At 52.9% G+C, this 18,729-nt stretch overlaps 2 protein-coding genes across 3 annotated transcripts in view; one reads left to right on the forward strand and one right to left on the reverse strand.

Annotated features, from left to right (window-relative positions):
• The first annotated feature begins 391 nt into the window (after positions 1–391).
• On the forward strand, positions 392–11,006 carry SH2D2A (SH2 domain containing 2A). The gene is made up of 9 exons (XM_055362292.2): positions 392–565; positions 1,146–1,234; positions 2,016–2,200; positions 2,943–3,032; positions 3,221–3,389; positions 7,427–7,573; positions 7,744–8,031; positions 9,894–10,064; positions 10,666–11,006. The coding sequence occupies exons 1-8, from the start codon at positions 532–534 to the stop codon at positions 10,059–10,061; spliced, it is 1,170 nt and encodes a 389-aa protein (XP_055218267.1). The 5' UTR covers positions 392–531; the 3' UTR covers positions 10,062–10,064; positions 10,666–11,006.
• Positions 11,007–16,431: 5,425 nt separating this feature from the next.
• PRCC (proline rich mitotic checkpoint control factor) overlaps positions 16,432–18,729 on the reverse strand; it is a 33,619-nt gene continuing 31,321 nt past the window's right edge. For both annotated transcript variants that reach the window (XM_004026983.5, XM_055362256.2), the window contains one exon: positions 16,432–16,875. In XM_004026983.5, the coding sequence (XP_004027032.1) occupies positions 16,789–16,875 (87 nt within the window). In that variant the 3' untranslated portion in view covers positions 16,432–16,788. The remainder of the gene's footprint in view (positions 16,876–18,729) is intronic.

Consider the following 18,729-nt stretch of genomic DNA (forward strand, 5'->3'; position numbering starts at 1 on the left):
TCCCTTCCTCATGTCTCCTCAAAGCGTGATCCATAAGCACCTTGTGTGGCTTATCCTTGAGGTTGACATCCCCATTCCCACTGCTCAGAACAGGCCAAGAGGCAGAGTGGGAGATTTTCCAGACAGAAAGAAATAGAAGCCAAGAGAGATGAGAGAGAGAGAGAGAGAGAGAGAGAGAGAGAGAGAGAGAGAAAGGGAAGTTCTAGTTTGGGGTGAGGGAGCAGAGAAAGAATCTGGAGGGATGAAGGTCAGGCAGCAGTAAGGGCTTCCTAACACCTAAACACAGAGTGACACAGATACCCCCCACCGCTATACCACCGCTATCTACAGCTGCGTGGCTTCCGGGGGTGGGACAATCGTCTTAAGGCTTTCCATGACGTGAGTCCTCGCCAGAACTAAGGCTGTGGGTAAGGCGACATTTCCTGCCCCCGGGGCCAGGGTGAGAGGAGAGATGATGAGTTGCTGAGTGTGCACACCTTTCCGGGCCACATACACACACCCTGCTCTGGGATCCCTTGTAAGGCTGCCCTCATGGAGTTCCCCCTGGCCCAGATATGTCCCCAAGGTAAGTGTGAAGTTGAAGGATATGGGTGGGAGGGGGCACAAAGACCCCCATCCCCCTGCCCTCCCTCCTGGGATTGAGCTCCCACTTCAGGGATGAGGGGCCCCACTCTAAGCCAGAGCTGGCAAAGCTGATTGGCAGGGTGACCACAACCCTGCCTGGGGCTCCATGCCCACTCACCCCTGAGGATAAAGGTGGCAGGGTTTGTTGAGGGCTTCTCAGAGAGGAGAGAGGAGGGAGCAGGAGGATGAAGGGAGGAGGAGGCGGAAGATCCTGGACCAGAAGAAGGGCCTGCCCTGAAGTGATCTGCCTCCCTGACCATCTGAAGGCCAGCCTGACTCCCAGCCTCTCCTTCTAGGCACCTGGTGTCCCTCACAACCTCCTCTGGCAGCATTAGCCCCCCATGCCGCCTTGGCTACTTAACCTCATGCCTGAGAAACTCCCCTGCTGCCCTTCTGCGTTTGTCCTGTTGTTAAGACTGTCCCAGCCCTCCAGGTCCCCTGAGCCTGGGAGGAGGGGTGGGAGGCAGAGACAGACATAGTTCCTCTCTGAGAAACCCCGGCAGCCCTCTTTGTGCTCACAGGGAGTCACGAAGCCCCCATCCCAACCTTCAGCACCTTCCAGATCACAGACATGACCCGCAGGAGCTGCCGGAACCTGGGCTACACTGCGGTGAGTGGAAACCTGGGGCGGCAGTGTGGTGCAGCTCCCTCATCTCTCCCACCCTCCCATGGGGAAGGACTTGCAGATGGACAAAGGCCACTCCAAGAGAAGGCAGGAATGATCCGGGTCTGCCAACGGGCTGGGGCACAGAGAGAGAGAACGAAAATGAGGAGTACCTCCTTCATGCGCTGAGTTGCCCACTCACTCTCTTGCTGCTCCTAGGCCCTCTGGAAGCTCAGGCTGAGTCCGCAGATGACCAGGGTGCAGTGCATTGAGTCCCAGAAGCAGGCATCTGCACTCGGTGTCAGTGACCATTTGCCCAGTGCATTCCACATTCCCGTCTCAGTCCTTCTCTCCTGCCCAGTCAATAATTTTCCCTGCGAACTAGGTCAGTCCCTCATATTATGAAGTAAGCCCTCCCTCATTCTGGCCTCTAGGGTGACTTCCTGCATCATGTTTCTTCATCCTCCAGGCCAGGGAATGACTCTGTTCATCTGGAAGGCTGTGCTGCCTTTCCCGCCCCTCCTAGAGCACAGTGTGACAGCTCACTGCTGCTGGATTAAAAGCCCTCAGGACCCAGAGGGCAAAGGAAGGAGAGTCTCTGGAAGCCAGAACAGCTGGAGCTGAAGAAGGGATTTAAGTTAGACTTTAGGAAGGACTTTCTGGGCAATTGTACCCTAAAATAGACAGGAGAGGCTGGGTATGAGGAAAAGGTGGCAGGTGGATCAAAGTCAGGAGAAGGCCCACTCATCATGCTGCCTCCCCCTCCTTGAACTCTTCCCTGATCCAGGCATCTCCCCAGGCCCCGGAGGCTGCCTCCAACACAGGGAATGCTGAGAGGGCAGAGGAGGTGCCTGGAGAAGGAAGCCTGTTCCTGCAGGCCGAGACCCGGGCTTGGTTCCAGAAGACCCAGGCCCACTGGCTCCTGCAGCACGGGGCAGCCCCTGCCTGGTTCCATGGCTTCATCACCCGGAGGTGAGTCATGGAGGAGGAAATTGGCCCAGACAGGGGCAGGGCAAGTACTGGGTCTGGGTCCTGCCACCTGCCAGGAATAGATGAAGGCTCCCACTTCTACCAGTCTGGAGTAGGTGGAGGGGCCCACTCCAGGCTCCCACTCCCAGAGTTTTCCAAGCCTTTCACTGAGGCATCTCTCCAGGGGAGATCATTGGAGAGGCTCCAGTCCAGCCCTCTGTGTACCTCAGCTTCCCCTCTCTAGGCCCCATTATCCTCCTGTCCCTAAGGCCTCGAATGCTGGTGTTTTCCACCTCTCTCTCCCTCCAGGCTTATTCCATCTTTATCTCCCAGCCCTCTCTTCTTTCACCTTTGCAGATCCTCCCTCCTCCATTTCTCAGCCTCATTTCTCCCTATCTCTTTGTTCACCTCCTCAGTTCAGCTTTGACTTCTGAAATCTGGAAGTCCAACTACTTTCCCATCCCTGTTGCTGCAGTAGCAGCCCCTGCAGGCTGCCCTTTCAGGATGAGGCCAGGGGAGGATGCGGGGGTCTCCTGAATGGGACCCCTGGCCCCTGTCCACGCCTAATCCCTGCAGCGGGAGAGCAGCGCCCACGTGCTCTCTCTCCCCATCTCCGCCCTAGCCTTTCTGTAGCCGCTCCAGCATGCTTGCTTGGGGGTAGGGGTTCCTCGTGAGAGCCGGGGAGACAGAGGCGAGGCTGGAAGTGTCAGAGCAGGGTTCGGCCCCCTCTCTCCGTCACCCACAGGGAGGCAGAGAGGCTGCTGGAGCCCAAGCCTCAAGGATGCTACTTGGTGCGGTTCAGCGAGAGCGCGGTGACCTTCGTGCTGACTTACAGGTGAGGGGCGAGGCCCCGCGCCGGGCGACACAAGGCGGGGCTCGGGAGGGGCGGGGCTTGGGTCTGATCCCGCGAGGAGCCGGGCTCTTAGCTCATTCCCCGGGCTGCTGAAGGTGGGGATCACGCCTCGCGCTGGTGACCCTGGCCGAGGAGCGGGAGATAGTCTGATCCCTAACGGCGCCCTCCAGGAGCCGGACTTGCTGCCGCCACTTCCTGCTGGCCCAGCTCGGGGACGGGCGCCACGTGGTGCTGGGCGAGGACAGCGCCCACGCGCGGCTGCAGGACCTGCTGCGGCACTACACCGCGCACCCGCTCAGCCCCTACGGGGAGACGCTCACCGAGCCCCTCGCCCGACAGGTACGCGCCCCAGACCCTGACCAGAGAGCCCAGGGTCTCGGGCCAGCGCCCCTCCCGCTCAGAGCCCAGGCGCAGGACGTGGCACCAGGCACTTTCTCATCCCGAAACACCACTCGGGCATGCCTCCCTTACCCAGGCATCTTCATCTTCGTGGGAGGGTGGCAGGCCCTTCGAGAAATATGAGTGCTGGGGGACCGTCCTTAAGAGACCAGCCCAGCCACACGGAGTCAGAGGGGCAAGGAGAGGCCAGGGGCACACAGAGTCATTTGGGGTTTTGTTTTTTGTTTTGTTTTGCTTTGTTTTAGACAGAGTCTCGCTCTGTCGCGCAGGCTGGAGTGCAGTGGCGCGATCTTCTCTCCCTGCAAACTCCACCTCCCGGGTTCAAGTGATTCTCCTGCCTCAGCCTCCTGAGTCAGCTTCCCCCCTCTAGGCCCCATTATCCTCCTATCCCTAAGGCCTCGAATGCTGGTATTTTCCACCTGGTATTTTCAGCTTTGACTTCTGAAATCTGGAAGTCCAACTACTTACTTTCCCATCCCTGTTGCTGCAGTAGCAGCCCCTGCAGGCTGCCCTTCCGGGATGAGGCCAGGGGAGGATGCGGGGGTCTCCTGAGTGGGACCCCTGAGTAGCTGGGATTACAGGCGTGAGCCACTGCGCCCAGCCTAGTCATTTGTTTTTTAATGTAAGAGATACTTACGGAGTACTTAGGGCCTACCAACTGCTGGCAGGCCCTGAGAATAGACCCATGAACAAGACAGACAGATGGGTCTCAAACTCACAAAGCCTACTTTCCAGCAGCAAAAACAGACAAGTAATAGAAATCCAGGGTGGAGACTGTGATTCAAGAAGAAATACAGGGTACCATTTAGCCTAGCAGGCAGCGGTGCACAAGTTCAGGCAGTGCTGAGGGACCACTGTGTGCCACGCAACTTTCTGCGCACTGGAAAAACAGGAGTCAATGTAAATGACCTGAATATCTCTGCCTTCAAGAGCTTCCATTCTAGAAGGAGGAGACAGACGAGTGAGTAATATGGATAACAAGCAAAGAAGACAGAGTCTGTCTAGTAATGATGAGTACACACTGACAAGAAAACCAAACAGCTCCGCCAGCAGCTCCACCTTCCAAGCAGACCCAGCCTCCACCCTCCTCATGCCTCCTGGAGGCACCTGCCTCTGCTACACTGGCCCAGGCTGCCGTCATTTCATGTGAAATATTGTTGAAGAGTGACAGGGTTGGGGCTGTTCTACACAGGGTGTCAGGGAAGGCCACTCGGGTAAGCGGACATCTGAATAGAGGCCTGTATGAAATAGGAGAAGAGCCATGCAGACAACTGGAGGAAAAGCATTCTTGGCAGCAGGCACAGCAGGTGCAAAGGCCCTGAGGCAGGAGGAGACTTGGTGTGTCTGAGGAATGATGGAAGCAGAGAGGAAGTTAGCATGGGTGGATCCGGTGACTGAGGGATAGAGAGGTAGGAGATGAGATCAGAGGGGTGAGGGAGGGGGGCCCTGTAGACTCTTGTATGCATTTGAGGTTTTATTCTGAGCAAGACGAGGTGGCACTGGAGACTTACAAGCTGAGGGGTGACATGGCCTGGCAAGTTTCTGGAGGAGCAATATTTCACATGAAATGATGGCAGCCTGGGTCAGGGTAGCAGAGGTGGGTGCCTCCAGGAGGCATGAGGAGGGTGGAGGCTGGGTCTCCTCAGAAGGTGGAGCTGCTGGGTTTTTGTGGGATTGGATGAGGAGTGTGAAAAGATGGACTTGTCACTGACTGAGTTGAGAAACGTTCTAGGAGGAACATATCCAGGCAGGGGGCAGGTGATCAGGAGTTCTGTTTTCTACACGTGCAGTTCAGCATGGAGATGTCAAGTAGGCAGCTGGAATTCAGAGTCTGGGGACTGGGACAAAGGGATGGGCTGCAGACAAATATTGAGAGTCACCAGCACTTAGATGGACTCTAAAACCTTTAGGAGGGGAGAAATCTCACTCGGAAGTCAGTGTAGGTGGGAAGGAAATGAAGCCCAGGTCTCCAGCATTTAGAGTTTGCAGAAATGAGGGGGAACTGACAAAGAAAACTGAGCAGAGCGCTCAGAAAGAGGAGAAAAGCCAGAAGAGTGTGATGCTCTGGAAGCCAAGCGAAGAAAGTGAGTGAAGGCGGGTGAGGGCAGAGGGTGGAATTGACAGTAGGTTTGACAGAGAGGAGGTCATTGGTGACCTAGACAAGAAGAGTTTCACAGAACTTGATTTGGGTCAGTTAAAACAAGTGGGGACAGTGCCTGTGGTCACTGCCTTTTCTGTGAGGACCTGAGATTCACAGGGCGTAGGGAAGTCTGGGGGTGAGGAGGAGCCAGCCTGACCTGAGAAGGCTGAAGGCAGAGCTGTAGAAGTCTGAGATCACACAGAGTCTTGTCACTCAAGCTCTCAGGAGTTTGACTTATTCTGGGGCAATGGGCAGCCACCCAAGGATTGCTGGGGGAGTTTCTGTAAGATTGCTCTGCTCGAAGACTGGAGAGTGGATTGGAAGGGCAAGACGATGAAGGGGGAGGAGTCAGGAGGCCTGAACTAGGGTGCTGGCCGTGTGCATGGAGAAAAGTACTCAGATGTGAACGATATTTAGACAGTGGAAGGAGCAGGACTTGTGTTTGATTTCATGTCAAGAGGGAGGAGGTGGAGGTATCAAGGATGACTCCTAAGGTGCTGTTTCGGCAGCAGGGTGGAGGTGCTACTTTTTATTCTGGAAGGAGATGCTGAGAGAGGAGGAGGTTAGGGCAGGAAAGAGAATTCTTTGATTTCCACAGTATACCTGCAGTACACCTCCCGATGGAGACGTGCACTTGGTGGATTGCAGGAGCACGAGAAAAGCCCTGTGACCTTAGCCTACAGTGGCAGCAGGCATGGGGACAGCATTCATGGACCAAGGGCTAACACGGAGCTAAAAGCAGACCCTCTGTGAGATGGAACCATCCCACATGGGGCTCCTCTCTCCTGAGGTGGTCTCTGCCCTTAAAAATGTTAGCTTATGGCCGGGCGCAGTGGCTCACACCTGTAATCCCAGCACTTTGGGAGGCCAAAGTGGCGGATCACCTGAGATCAGGATTTCGAGACCAGCCTGGCCAACGTGGCAAAACTCCATCTCTACTAAAAAATACAAACATTAGCTGGGTGTGGTCGTGGGCGCCTGTAATCCTAGCTACTTCGGAGGCTGAGGCAGGAGAATGTCTTGAACCCAGGAGGCGGAGTTTGCAGTGAGCCGAGATTGCGCCACTGTACTCCAGCCTGGATGACAGAATGAGACTTGGTCTCAAAAAAAAAAAAAATTTAGCTTATATCGCCATAAATTAACCGGCAGTACAGAAATAAACACAAGCACAGCTGTCATGGAGATTGGTCCCCATGTCAATAATTTTTCAGTTGAAGACATGTAAAGCCATGTTGCATTTTCACAACCACAGGCACAAATGGAATCTGGCCTGGCCCTGTGTTCCAGAAGAAATTAAGTTTAATGCAGCCAAGTGTGGTGGCTTACGCCTGTAATCCTAAGATGCTAGAAGGCTGAGGTGGGAGGATCACTTGAGCCCAAGAGTTCAAGACCAAGCCTGGGCAACATAGTGAGACCACATCTCTACAAGAAATGAAAACACAATTAGCCGGTGTGGTGGCACGTGCCTGTAGTCCCAGCTACTTAGGAGGCTGAGGCAAGAGGATAGCTTGAGCCCAGGATGTCAAGGTTGCAGTGAGCTGAGACTGCACCACTACACTTCAGCCTGGACAACAGAGCGAGACTCTATCTTAAAAAAGAAAAACTTTAATGCTAGATATGGCCTGTGACCAGAGCTTACCACTGCCTCCATCCAACCCTGGGTCTCCTTGCCGTCACCACCCCCTCTTCCTCATCCAGGGAACCCAGCCCAGGCCAAATTTCTGTGCTCCTCCCCCTTCCCCCATCCTCCACTTAGACTGGATTATTTTGTCCTCCTGATCACCTCCCCCACCGCAACGCTCCACTGAGTCCCTCAGACCTCTTTCTTTCCCAGCAGACTCCTGAGCCTGCAGGACTTTCCCTGAGGACCGAAGAATCAAACTTTGGAAGCAAAAGCCAGGACCCAAACCCCCAGTACAGCCCAATCATCAAACAGGGGCAAGCCCCAGTCCCGATGCAGAAAGAGGGGGCCGGGGAGAAGGAGGTATTGGGCTGCAGGGGCTGAGGGAGTGGGAGGACAGGCCTGCGAGGGGGTGCAGGCAGCTGGGAGGAGGAGGGGCCTAGCGGGGGCAGAGGCTCAGGCTGGGAGTTAGGCTGGGGCTTTAACCCTGCCTCCCTCACCCCACTCCTCCCTGGCCTCACCTTCTCTCCCAGACCTCCCAGCTGCTCAGGCCCAAGCCTCCCATCCCCGCCAAACCTCAGCTGCCCCCAGAAGTCTACACAATCCCTGTTCCACGACACCGCCCGGCCCCACGCCCCAAGCCCTCCAATCCTATCTACAACGAGCCTGATGAACCCATAGCTTTCTATGCCATGGGCCGGGGCAGCCCTGGGGAAGCCCCCAGCAACATCTATGTGGAAGTAGAAGATGAGGGCCTACCCGCCACCCTTGGGCACCCTGTCCTACGGAAGAGCTGGTCCAGGCCTGTCCCAGGAGGCCAGGTAAATGGGTATGCAGGGAAAGGTGGGTGCAAGAAGGTCTCCCTGCAGGTAGATGGGGGAAGGTGAAGAAGGTGTTCAGAGTGGATGCCTGGGGCAGGGTAAAGGGCAGAGGTGTGAGGTGATGTGGGAAGAACAGAATGATCCAGGCACCAGCCTCCCTTCTCCAGGCCCAGAGGCTGCCCCCTCTTCTCCCCAGAGTCACTCAGACCTCATCTTTGTCAAGCCCCCATGCCCTCCTATCTCACACAGAAAACAGGCCCCCAGGCAGGGTCCCCCTCCACCTCCCACATCGAGGCTTTTTTGATCTGCGTCCATCTTGTCCTGCAGGCCCTCTTCAGACGCACCTGGGGCTGACCCCACCCCGTGCCTCTCTGGCTCTCTCCCTTGGCCTTCACGGCCCTGCTGTCCTGGAGAAAAAGAGCACTTGGGTTCCCTTATGTCATCTCAGTGAGCTCAGGGGAGGGGGACCCTGCTCTCCCAGCCTGCTTCTGTGTACTCCCTGTCTCCCTCTTCCTTCTCCCCAGCCCTAAGTCTTCTTGCCTACCCTTCAAGTCAGTACCTCATGCCATGGGTTAGCCCCAGCAGCCATCCCACCCTCTCCCTCGGCCTCTGCGGCCCTCCCAAAGCCCTTCCCCAGCCTCCCTCCTCAGACCCTTCCCTATCCTCCCTCCTTGCTGGTGCCCCAGGCTCCCCGCTCAGCCTGAGCCTGCTCGCGCTCACCCACACCCCTGCCAACGTCTGCTGTCCTAGAGCTAATGTCACCTGTCCATATCTCCATCCAAACTTTTTTCCAAGCTTCTGGTCAGCTCCCCCCAGCATCCCTCAGCCCCTCAAACTCAACACGGCCAACAGCGCTCTCACCCTTGCCCTCCAAACAGCTCGGTCCCATGTTCACTGTCCTGATTGCTAACTCTCCAGCTACCCAGCTAGCCAAGCCAGAATCCCAGGGCTCCCTCAGCACTGCTCCCTCTTTACTCCCCCAGTAAGCCACTCATTCCTGCTGGATCTCTTCCTAAGTATATTTTTCCTTCCCCCAGCTCCAGCCCCCATCATTGGGGTCTGGCTTTGTCACCCAGGCTGGAGTGCAGTGGCACAATCATAGCTCACTGCAAACTTGAACTCCTGGGTGCAAGTGATCCTCCCACCTCAGCTGAGATTACAGGCTCGAGCCACCTCACCTGGCTCCCAAGAGCTTCTTAACTGGTTTCCTAACCACCATTCTTGCCACTTCTGATCCACTCTGCACCAAAGAGCCAGAATGGTCTTGCTGAAGCAGCTGCCTGGCCCATGATGCACTCTAGACTTGGTGGGGGGGGGGTCTCACCTCCTTAGCCTTACCACCAGCCACTCCCATTCTCCTAGAATGATTCACATTTCTCTAAACTCACCAAGTGGTTTCAAGCCTCCTGGGGTTTGCACCCGCCAGTATCTCTGCCTATAGCAACTTCCTGCAACCTCATCCTCCCGCTGCCTGGCAACTTTCTAATCATCCTTCAAGACCAGCTTTCCCTTCTCAGAGGCCACAGAGGCCACCCTCTGTGCCTTACACACACCTGCCATGCCACTGATCACCTGAGACATCCATCTCCTCCCATCTCCTTCTCTCTGTCCCTTCCCTAGTTTAGAGTGTGAGTTCCCTGAAGGGAGGGGCTGGGACTTACCCATCTGTTTCCAAAGCACCCAGCCCAGTGCCTGGCATAGAGCAGGTGCTCAGGAGATGTTTGTTGAATTAATGAATGAGAGGAGTTTAGATACCCTCTCTGGAAGACAAAGTCTGTTCAGATCAGATGTCTTGAGACTGCAAGTACACCTAGGAGGCAGAGGGTAGAGGGTGTGACCTAGAACTGTCCTTCTCTCTGCAGAATACAGGTGGCTCCCAGCTGCATTCTGAGAACTCTGTGATTGGGCAAGGCCCTCCCCTGCCCCACCAGCCCCCACCCGCCTGGAGACACACCCTCCCTCACAATCTTTCTAGACAGGTGCTTCAGGACAGAGGACAGGCATGGCTTCCCCTTGGGCCTCCTCAGTAGGCGGTAAGTCTGAGCTTGGTGAGGATAACTTGGAGCATCAGGTCCAGAGACCTTCACACACACCTGGCACACTTCTCAAGAAATGTGGATGGAATAAACCATAGGTGTTCAAAGCTGGAAAGGAGCTCAGCCATCATCTATTGCAAGGATGGCAAAGAGGTGTCATCTTGCATGCCAACTCCAATCCATTGGTCGTGGCTGCCTAGAGTGCTGCATTGGAAAGGATGTTAAGGTCATATCTGAACTCAGCAGAAAAAAAGCACATGATTGATTAGTGATGTCTGCCACGGGTAAGAGTGGGAGGATGAGCAGCATTACATTTGTCCTTAGTGATCAAATTCAGCTCCCTCACTATGCGGAAAAGAAAACATAGCCTGAGAGGGACAGTGACTTGGCCAAGGTCAAGGACTAGAACCAGGCTTCCTGATTCCCTGTTTAGTGCTTTGTTCCTTACCACACATCCACAAACTCAAGTCCATAGGAAACATCAGAGATTTCCTCAAACAGGAAGTCTGGCCACTTTCCAGAGTTCTACTGCATGGAGGCCTGGGTGCTTCGTGGGTCCCCTCCTGTGGATCCTGGCTTAACTCTGTCCCCCTGACAGGTCTGGCCTGACCCCCAACAAAGAAGCCTGGAGGTCAGAGAAGCAAATGCGGAGCCTGCTCCCTCCTAAGAAGATCCCAAGAATCCAATGGCTCAGTCCTTGGTGATCTAAGACAGCAAAGAAGTGTGCAAGGAGGGCCCTGTTAGCTCCCACTGTCCTGGTTTCTCCTCCTGGAGTCTAATTTCCTTGGCCCTCTGAGCCTTTTGAGTCTGGGCCCTGGTCCAATGCTGCTGTTGTCTGAGGAATGGTTTGGTGAGAACAGATGTTAGAACTTGTTTGTTGATTCTTGTCTGGCTAATAAATCATCACCAACTGCCTTCTCCTACAGGGATTCAAGTCCTCCAGGCTCCTTCTGTTTCTGTCTCTGACTTTCTCTCTCTCATACTGTGGAAGGCAAGGAGTTGAACTGCCACTGCAGTGAGAGTGGAGGGGCTTGAGGATTGACAGACACCAAGGCCAGGAACACAGACCTCTGCAAACTATTCCTTCTCTGGCTGGGATGGGTTGAGTAGGCAGCCAGGGACATAGGGGTGGCTGTACCACCTGAGGCATAAAGAAAGAGGGGCAGAGAGGTGAGCAGTTGAGGGACAGCCCCTTCACCTCCTCTGCAACCCCCCTGCCAAGTACAGGACTGGGGAGGAGGAAGATGTGTGTGTGAGCCCCTTGGAGGACAGGAATCCCCTCGGAACTGGCTCCAGGCCTCTCATCTTCCCAGCCTCTTGGGCTTAGGCCCTTTGCCTCAATCAGGACCCCATTCTCTCCCCTATCCCTCTTGCTTCCCCATTCTCTGCCCAGACCCACTTCAGAGCCAGCCTCCTGTTCCCGTGCAAAGCTCTACACTCTGGGGCTCTGGCATATGCCCTGGGTCTTACTTTTGTCTCAGACTGGGGACTTTCTTTTTTTTTTTTTAGACAGGGTCTTGCCCTGTCGCACAGGCTGGAGTATAGTGGCACGATCATAGCTCAGTGCAGCCTTAGCCTCCCAAGTTGCTGGGACTACAGGTGCCCACCACCAAGCCCAGCTAATTAAAATAAAAAATTTTTTTGGCTGGGCGTGGTAGCTCACGCCTGCAATCCCAGCACTTTGGGAGGCCGAGGTGGGCAGATCACCTGAGGTCAGGAGTTTGAGAACAGCCTGGCCAATTTGGTGAAACCCCATCCATCTCTACTAAAAATACAAAAGTCAGCCAGGCGTGGTGGCACATGCCTGTAATCCCAGCTACTCGGGAGGCCGAGGCAGGAGAATTGCGTGAACCTGGGAGGCGGAGGTTGCAGGGAGCCAAGATCGCACCACTGTACTCCAGCCTGGGCGACAGAGCAAGACTCCGTCTTGGGGGGAAAAAAATTATAGAGACAGGGTCTCACTGTGTTGCCAGAGCTGGTCTCAAACCCCTGGCCTCAAGCTATATTCCTGTCACAGCCTCCCCAAGTGCTGGGATTACAGGTGTGAGCCACCATGCCCAGCCAGACAGGGGGCTTTCTAAGGCAGGGCTGTGTCTACCCCTGGATTATCCTCAGGGCTCAGAGCAGAGACGACCCCTCCAGAGCTGCCCAGGCCTGGGGACTTCTATGGTCCCATCTGTGCAGCCTGTTCTTTTCACACTCATTCCTACAAGAGGCTAGTTCAGGCAATCAGCGCCAGTCAGGGCCCCTGTACCTACCTGAGGCACAGGAATCTTCCAGACCCTTTCCTTAGGCCACAGTCCCTAGGCCTGGGCACTGCCACCACCATACCACCCCCAGCCTAGCCCAGGCGCCAGCTCCAGTGACTGGCCAATTCCCCTCCTTTCCACTCCAGTGCTAATCAGCTTAAGGAGAAATATGGTTGCTGAGTCAACAGAGTTGGAGTTCCACTTCCCTTTGTTTAGACCTCAGATCTAAATGTCCTCCTGAGCAAGAGGAGAGGTGGGGAGGGAGGCAGAGGGGCAGGGAGGGAGGAGCAGATGGCTTTGCTGAAATCAGAGAGGAGGCTCAAAGTGCCAGAAAGGTCTCAGATTAGACGCAGGGAGTCAGTTACCTCGTGGCTGATTCCTTGGGGCAGGGGAGGAAGCAGAAAAGAGTGGCGTATTTATTGTACAGCAAGAGACAGAAATCAGAAAGTCAGAAAATAGATTTCTCCAGACTTTGGGGTGTAACAGAATGGGCAGGTGTGGGGAAGGGACCAGAAATGCCTAGTGACCCACTTGATGTTTCTGGAGGAGAAAGCCTGGAGCAGAACAGGGGCAGGAGCAAACCCAGGGGCAGAGCAGGACCTAGGGACCCTCTTCTTCCTTCTGTGGCTCCACAGAGCATGGGGTGGACACACCAAAGGGGTGGTGGAGCTCAGATGAAGCTATGGCATCAAGAGCCCTGGGTCTGTTATGACCCTGTGCTAACTAGTTGTGCAACCTTCAGCAGGGGAACCCTTTTTCTGTGACACTGGTCCCTCCATTCCTTATGCATGGAGATAATGCCTCATTTGCACACAGGGTCTCATTGCACACAAATGAGACCGTGCAAGTGAAGGGCTTTGAAAAGCAATACTGCTGGGGCTAGAAGGGACTTCAGAGACCCTTGATGACAGAGTATTTGGCTCAACTAAAGAGGAAACTGAGGTCTAGAGAGGGGAGGTGACAGGGAGCCAAAGGCAGTCAGGCCCAGGGACCAGATCTTGTCATCCCAACCCAGTGTTCCTCTTAATACCCCAGGGCCCCTCCTAGGCTAAAGGATAAGGTCCCAGTCTTGCTGAGGGCCACAGCTGCAGGCCCAGCCCTGAAGACCAAGGTGGTGGAACCTCCCTCCCCATCACGAGGGGCACCCCTGCACAATCCTGCTGACTTTACTCCAGGGTGAGGCCTGGGGCTGCGGTGAGACCTCAGGAGGGAGAAGTTGAGTAACTTGTACAGTAAAAGCGAACTGGGGCGATCATGCTGAGCGAGACTCCACATGCCAGGAGGGGGAGGGCATTTCTCACCGACAGTCTTCCCATGGTCATTCCATCCCTCCTCCTGCCTCCTCCAGGCAGAGCCTCTCTGGCTGAGCCCACTCTTAGACCTGTGAAAGGGCAGCCTCTCACCCTGTCACAGCACATGGAAGACCTTGCTGTGAGCAGAGAGCACTGCTCCCACTATAGGGTCCAGCTTTGTCCTCCAGCCCCTGCCCCTTCAGCTCCACACCTTACCCTGATGGCTCTTTCCTGCTCCAGCCTCCCCTGAGCTGCCCCTTTCATCCTATCTGCCCCCTCAACTAATGCAGCACAGTCTCAGTAAGGTGATCTGTAACTCTGGCTCAGGGGCTTCTCAGGGGGACTGAAGAGTAACATCACATCCCATGAACCCACTCAGGGAGGGGCGGGGCTGGTCATCACTGAGTCCTCACTTGAAAGAAAGCTGAACTTAGGCCGGTCATGCTGGGCACGGTGGCTCACGCCTATAATCCCAACACTTTGGGAGGCCGAGGCAGGTGGGTCACCTGAGGTCAGGAATTCGAGACCAGCCTGGCCAACATGGTGAAACTAAAAATACAAAAAAATTAGCCGAGCATGGTGGCAGGCACCTGTGATCCCAGCTACTCAGGAGAATCGCTTGAACCCGGAAGGCGGAGGTTGCAGTAAGCCGAGATCACACCACTGCACTCCAGCCTGGGCGACAGAGCGAGACTCCATCTCAAAAAAAAAAAAAAAAAAGAAAAAAGAAAAAGAAAGCTGAACCTAGAGGGAAAGGGGTAAAAAGGGGCAGACAGGAGCACGCAGCCCAGAGTGTTCCAACATCCTTGCTACTTCCCCCAGGCCCCACTGAACTTTAACCACTCCTCCATACATTGGGGCTTCTTGGACAGTGAGCTCAGCACCCCGGCTAGAGTGGAGATGTGGCTGGGCCCCTCCGAAGGGGCCAGCAGCGTTGCAGAGACACTGAAACACCCTCATTACGACAACCATATCATCTCTGTGAGGGTTCTAAGTCTGATCCTCATAGACCTCAGCTTCTCCAGCTCCACTGTTCTGGTCAATGTGACACTGCACATCCAGCTTTGCCCTGGCCCCACCAACATCTTCCAGGGCTAATTGGATCCATTTCTGACCAAGGCCTTCACACCTTTCTCCTTCTGCCCCTTGGCTGTTGCTGCCATGCTAATTTTAACCAAGTTATCACTCTTATTTCTCCCTCATTACTGTCTCTGTCTCCTGTTCATCAGAACTTGAGGCTACCACCTCCTGGAAGCCCTCCCAAATAAAGTCTATCCGTTTTCTGATTGTTGGTTATTTCTCAGTGACCAGGAAATTCCAACCACCAAATACAATGCCATCTTTGGTAGGACTAAAAAGTGGCTTTAAAAAAAATGTGGCTTAAGACTCTTGAGTGAACTGAAGGAAGTGGGAGGCAAGAGGACCCTTAGAGATATCTAGCCCAATTCTGTCCATTTCCAGAAGATCTGGGAGTCTCCCTCTCACCATCTTCTGCCTCCCAGCCCAGAGCACTTCCAGCTACAACATGACACAGCCCCTAAAATGAGAAAGTTGAATTACTGAATCCCAGGAGTGTGGCGACTCGTATGGGCCGGGCTGCATCTGTAGCATATTGGATATAAGAAAGGAAGCACTGGACTCATTGGAACCTAAGATTTTAGGCCCTGCTGAGCACACCTCACCACCTGTGACGCCCCAGAGGGGCAGATCTCAGCCCTGACCCCCACTGCCTCTGTAAATACTGGGAGCATGGTAGGGTTGAAGCTCCTTGCTGAAGTCTTGGCTGGATGCATGGATCTGGACAACTACAGCCTGAGTGTCCCTGTGGGATGCAGGAGCCCTGTCTGGCTCCAGCCCGAAGTAGGTCAGATTTCAGATAAGCGGGTGGTTTTCCTGTAAGTGATGAAACCCTCTCTGTACTTAATGAGAAACAGACTCCTCAACTTACCCCAGCACACAAAACCAGAAGCTTGGTGAGGTTCCTAAATGCTGCCTCTTCCTTCCCATCCCCAGGTCCCCACCACATACCTCAAATGCCCCTATGGCCTTAGCCTCCCCTCTCTGTCACCAGGACTGCCAAACACTAATTCTTCCCAGTGTTTTCCTGCAACAGTACACTCAAGCATCTATTTCTGGTCAACAGCTCCTCCACCTGACATCCAATGCTCTCTGCAGGAGTTTCCTCAACGCTACTTTCCTGCAGGAAACCACAGCAGCTAAGCCCTACTGGAATCCTGGTACCCTTAGCCATATTTTTCAGTGGTGGTTTGCAGTATGATTTGCACACTGTTTTTGGAATCATCCCATCCGTCTTGCCACTTCTGGGCGTCACAGTGCCTTACAGATAATTGGAGTCTACAGACCCTGTACCTCCTTTCTTCAATGAAGGCTAGGGCTCTGGAAGTCTCCAAGGGTATCTCTCTAGCACCCAAGTTCAATGTGAAGCTTCCAAACTGATCCAGACCAGTGACTACCAGCGTCAATCTGAATCATCTTCAGGGACAGGGATTTTGCCACTTTACCTCCTGCTGGATAGGATTTTTATGCCTGACACTATTTTGTGCTACAGAAAAAACCTCCTGACTTCACCCAGTCTCCAGAGGTACCTGAGATTAGCAATACATATTTGGGACCACAGGCCTCTCTGAAAATCATCCTGCCTCATATAAAGTTGTGCATACCATTTCTAGGGTTTTCAATGGCCACAAACCCAGCTACATGGTGGACAGAGAGGAAAAATAGCAAAGCAATCAGGCAGCTCAAGATCATTTGGAAGGTGCTTTACACAAGGTAAACACAAATCCAGGGACAGGGCAGGCAATGTTTGTCAGACTGAATGTTTTATTTCAACAGACATCCCTGGTTTAAAAAAAAAAAAAAGTGGTGGTGGGGAGGGTTCAACATTTTATCACACCTGACAGAGAGCAAAACTCCCATCCCAGAACTCAGAGCCCCTTTGGAGGCATCACACAAGTCTTTGCTAGCTCCAGGACAGAAAGGAGCTGAATTTTCTAACTTGTTAAGAAAAATCTATCAAATATGTTCATTCTCGCAGAGGCGAGGGCTGGGTCCTTGGGGAAAGAGATCCTGGGCTTAGAGCAGCTGGGGTCCCAGAGGTGAAGCTGGGGGCCAGGCCAGCTGGGCTGGCAGGAGATCCTGGGAGCAATCAGTTCCAGAGCCCTAGAATCCATATTTGGCTTGGGTCTGACGGCGGCTGAGCTTGTTCTCTGACCAGGTGTTCTTCAGTTCCAGCTCCCGCTCCTTGGCCTGTGGCAAGGAAGAAGGGTAGGGGAGGGTCAAACTGGAATTCTGAGAAACGCTGTCCTCTTGCCTCTGTGAGCTTCCCAATTTAAAATCTTTCTCCTATCAAAACGATTATGGGGGAACTGCAAACCCCTTGAAAGACTTATCAAAGTAAAAGGGGAAGGCCCCAAGAAAGCAAAGAAAAATCATTTCTTTGGACAGTTATCAAGGTTTAAGCAGAATAAAGACTCAAGAATCCTGGTGCTTCCTCTAGTAGAATTAAAACTCAAAAGGTGAAATAGGAAATGGGCAAATGAAAACTAGAATTTAGCATCTAAAAGGAAGAAAATCAGCTCTCTTAGGAAGAAAATCAGCTCTCTTAGACACCCAACCGGCAGAGTAGGAGAGGACAGTCTCAAAGGCTTGGACCAGTCAAAACAGAACACCAACAAACAATTGCTTAGCCTGGAGATACAGTTTTGCAGTTGTGTTGAATACAGTGTGTGGTACCTTAGAAATTCAAAGGATTTTAAAGTAATGACTGAAGCTGTGAAAAACTGAGAGGTACAAGAATGACTTCTTTCTTCTGATCTCAACAACTCCTGGCTCTATACCACATTCTGGAATGTAGAAGTACCACCCTAGAAAGGGGATTCTCAAGACCCTCCAAAAGTTATCTGATGCCTGCTCATCTCCTTTGGAATTTGGGGTGGGGGTTAAGAGATTGAGTTTAAATAATATCCTACTCTCAAATCCTTTCCCTACAAACCACAAGACAGGGAAAGAGTACAAAGGAGTTCCTGAAAGGAAGGTGAAAATATGACAAAAACAATGAAAGCAAGATTTGCCATGAAATCACCAACCAGAATGTACACTTCCCAGGAAAGGGGCCAGGAAAGGGTCTTATTCATGTCTGTATCTTTGACACCATTTAGTTCAATAAGTCTTAAAAAGATATTTAATGACTAAATACAGTTGACCCTTAACACGAGTTTGAGCTGCACAGGTCCACTCATACATGGGTTGTTTTCTAATAAATATTTAATATATTAGAACTTTTTTTGGAAATTCGTGACAACTTGAAAACACAAACTGTGTTAACTTAGAAATACAAAAAAACTAAGAAAAAGGTATGTTGTGAATGCATAAAATATATGTAGGTACTAGTCTATTTTTATCATTACTGCCATAAAATATACACAAATCTCTAAAAGTTAAAATTTATCAAAATGTACACACACAAATACAGATCATACATGGTGCCATTTGTAGTCAAGAGAAACATCAACAAATATAAAGATACAGCATTAAATCTTAACTGCATAAAATTCACTGTAGTACACACTGTACTAATGTCATAATTTCACAGCCACCTCTTATGGCTATTGCAGTGAGCTCAAGTATTGTACCTGCTTAAAACACCACATAATGCTAATCATTTCCACGGGAGCTGCTTGTCTCTCTAGTATGTTGCATATCACAGTAAAATGTGCTCTCTCAGTTCTCGTGTGTTTTTCATTGCGTACAATATCATAAATCTTTTTTTTTTTTTTTTTTGAGATGGAGTCTCACCCAGGCTGAAGTGCAGTGGCGCGATCTCAGCTCACTGCAACCTCCACCTCCCGGGTTCAAGCGACTCTCCTGCCTCAGCCTCCTGAGTAGCTGGAATTACAGGCACCACGCCTGGCTAATTTTTTGTATTTTTAGTAGAGACAGGGTTTCACCATGTTGGTCAGGCTGGTCTCGAATTCCTGACCTCGTGATCCGCCCACCTCAGCCTCCGAAAGTACCGGGATTACAGGCGTGAGTCACCATGCCCAGCCCATAAATCTTAACACCATAAGACCCATACGAAGTGCTGCTAGTCATGCTGAAGTG

This window comes from Gorilla gorilla, chromosome 1 (assembly GCF_029281585.2).
Source record: "Gorilla gorilla gorilla isolate KB3781 chromosome 1, NHGRI_mGorGor1-v2.1_pri, whole genome shotgun sequence".
Lineage (NCBI taxonomy): Eukaryota > Metazoa > Chordata > Mammalia > Primates > Hominidae > Gorilla > Gorilla gorilla.